Raw genomic sequence first — 2,184 nt, 5'->3', positions numbered from 1 at the left:
GAGCCAGCGCCTCCTGCCACCGCCCCAGGCTCGGCCCCTGAGTCCCCATGCTGGCTGAGACCCCGTCCGTGCCAGCGGGCCATGCCAACATCCACAGGTGCTGCCCAGCACCACATTCCTGTCCCCATTGGGTGGCGGGACCCAGCCCTGGCCACCGCACACCCTCAGTTCAGCCCCATTGTAGGGGTGCCGGCCCCATAGCCGGGGTGGGATGTATGGTGGGAGCGCATCCCCAGCGTCCCTGCTGGCTGCGGTGGGTGTGAGCGCATCCGGGAGGGGAAAATCTCTTCTGTTGGATGCTGGATGGCATCCGTTGGGAGCGGGTCGCCTCCTCCTGATTTTTCACTTTGTCTGTGATGAGTTCCGAGCTGTGGGGCTGAGCATCCCCATGGGGCTCCAGGGTGGGGAGGACAGAGCCCCATGCCCGCGTCCTCCCCTGAACGGGGAAATAAATTAAAGCATGGGATGGCCCGGATCCGGTGCAGCATCAGCAGGAGGTAATAAATAGGAAGGCGAGAGGTGAGGAGGTGGTGAGGCTTCGCCGTGCCCATCTGTCAGATGGGTGCAAGGAGATGTCCACCGTCCCGGTCACGGCGTGGCGCAGGGGCCGGGGCTCATGCGGGGCTGAGGTGAGGTAGGAGGACACGAGCAGCCTGGGCGATGACCTGCACGTACTTCCTGAGCACCTGGCAGCCCTGCTGCTTCTTCTTGAAGGCGCTCTTGCCCTTGCTGCTCTCCCCGTAGCTCACGTCCACCTGGAAGATATTGTAGTGCTTGCAGAGCAGGCAGGTGAGGTTGGAGATGAGGCCCCGAGTGGTCTTGGTGGTGTTGTGGAGGCGGTCGAGGAGCTCCTTGGCCGTGGGGTTGAGCTCCTCCTGGTCGCGGGTGATGTTCCCCAGTGAGGCATTGAGGAAGGCGAAGAGCTTGTACATGGCCACCATCACTTCCTTCCTCTCGGTGGTCCGGTTGACATGGAAGGCAGGGAAGAAGATGCCGCTGGGGGTGCAGAGGCGGTCGCTCTCGCTGCTGAACGGCTCTCCCTGGCACTTCAGCTGTGGGACAGCGAGTGTCACCCCCTGTCCCTCTGTCCCCACTGTGGCCATCCCCGTCCCCACCGCACCGCCCCACATCCCCACCGTGGCCACTCCGTGTCCCCACTGTGGCCACCCCATGCCGCCATCCTGGTGTCACTCACATAGAGGCTGAAGAGGTCCTGCGCCGTGGCGTTGAGCAGTGCAACCTGCCTGCGGGTCTGCTCCTGGACATTGGCCCGGCACAGCCCGTTGGTGGGACACGCAGAGCCCGTCCCCAGCAGCGCCCGCCCGGCCACCGGCCTCCTTTGCAGCAGTAGCAGGGCCACGAAAGGCACGACACCTGGCGGGGACAAACCGACGTCGGTGAGCCCATACGTTCCCCCCACAGCCCCATGCGTCCCCCCAGTCCCACGCCCCTCACCTGCCCCCCGGCTGGGGCTCCCCCTCCGCCCGTCCCCCCGGGGCGCCCGGTGGCATTGCCACATTTCACAGGCAGCGGCCCCGCTGGTGACCTGTGTGTTGTAATCAAATATGCAAAAGTGATTTCCTCCCCGTTATCCCGGCCGGGCGCAGCGGGAGCCAGGCCCCACCCCGGCCCTACTGACTCAGCAGGGGCGCCCACAAGGAAACCTGCCCCGCGGCTGCGGCTCTGCCTCAGTTTCTCCATCTGCAGAGCGGGCGCAACTGCTGCTGGAGGCACCGGATGGGAGAGCATGGCACGGGTGAGCGCTGGGTCACCGCGTCCCAACGGGGGTGACAGTGGGGTGCTGCGACCCCCGTTTCGGTGTCAGCTGGGAGGCCGCCCTGCATGGGTGTCCTCATCGCCATCCCCCTTTCCAAGCTCGGTGTCACCAACGTGTGGCTCCCAGGGGTGGGAATGGGGGTCCCCGCTCGCCAACGCGCGCGCCCTGAAGATCGGAGAGCACGTGGAGCCCTGGAGCAAAGTCCCCAGGGCTGCGGCACGCATCGAGCTGCCCACACTTGTAGGAAACTCCATGCTGCCGCAGGTCCCAGGTAAAGCAGTGACGCCTTTTTTTGCTCTCTCTCAGCTGAAGCCCCAGGACAGCACTCACCTGGCCGCTCCGTGATCCCCCTGTGCTCCCAGTCCCCTCCGTGCGCCCGATCCGCAGCCGAGCAGAGTGAGGCCAGG

The 2,184-nt window shown here is 65.7% G+C and overlaps 1 protein-coding gene across 1 annotated transcript; it reads right to left on the bottom strand.

Annotated features, from left to right (window-relative positions):
- Window positions 1–6: 6 nt before the first annotated feature.
- LIF (LIF interleukin 6 family cytokine) lies at window positions 7–1,519 on the bottom strand. The gene is made up of 3 exons (XM_010720419.3): window positions 1,456–1,519; window positions 1,196–1,374; window positions 7–1,052 (listed from the first exon to the last, which is right to left on the bottom strand). Exons 1-3 carry the CDS (start codon window positions 1,517–1,519, stop codon window positions 615–617), a joined length of 681 nt encoding a protein of 226 aa, XP_010718721.1. The 3' UTR covers window positions 7–614.
- Window positions 1,520–2,184: the final 665 nt, after the last annotated feature.

The sequence above is a fragment of the Meleagris gallopavo genome, chromosome 17 (genome assembly GCF_000146605.3).
Source record: "Meleagris gallopavo isolate NT-WF06-2002-E0010 breed Aviagen turkey brand Nicholas breeding stock chromosome 17, Turkey_5.1, whole genome shotgun sequence".
Taxonomy (NCBI): domain Eukaryota; kingdom Metazoa; phylum Chordata; class Aves; order Galliformes; family Phasianidae; genus Meleagris; species Meleagris gallopavo.
Note: the sequence above shows the minus strand (reverse complement) of the source record. Positions and strands in the feature narration are given on the sequence as shown.

Coding starts and splice junctions, on each gene's coding strand:
- LIF (XM_010720419.3), bottom strand. CDS start 1,519: ATGTGGCAATGCCACCGGGCGCCCCGGGGGGACGGGCGGAGGGGGAGC. Junction 1,375..1,455: donor GAGCCCCAGCCGGGGGGCAG/GTGAGGGGCGTG, acceptor TGTCCCCGCCAG/GTGTCGTGCCTTTCGTGGCC. Junction 1,053..1,195: donor AGGACCTCTTCAGCCTCTAT/GTGAGTGACACC, acceptor GCTGTCCCACAG/CTGAAGTGCCAGGGAGAGCC.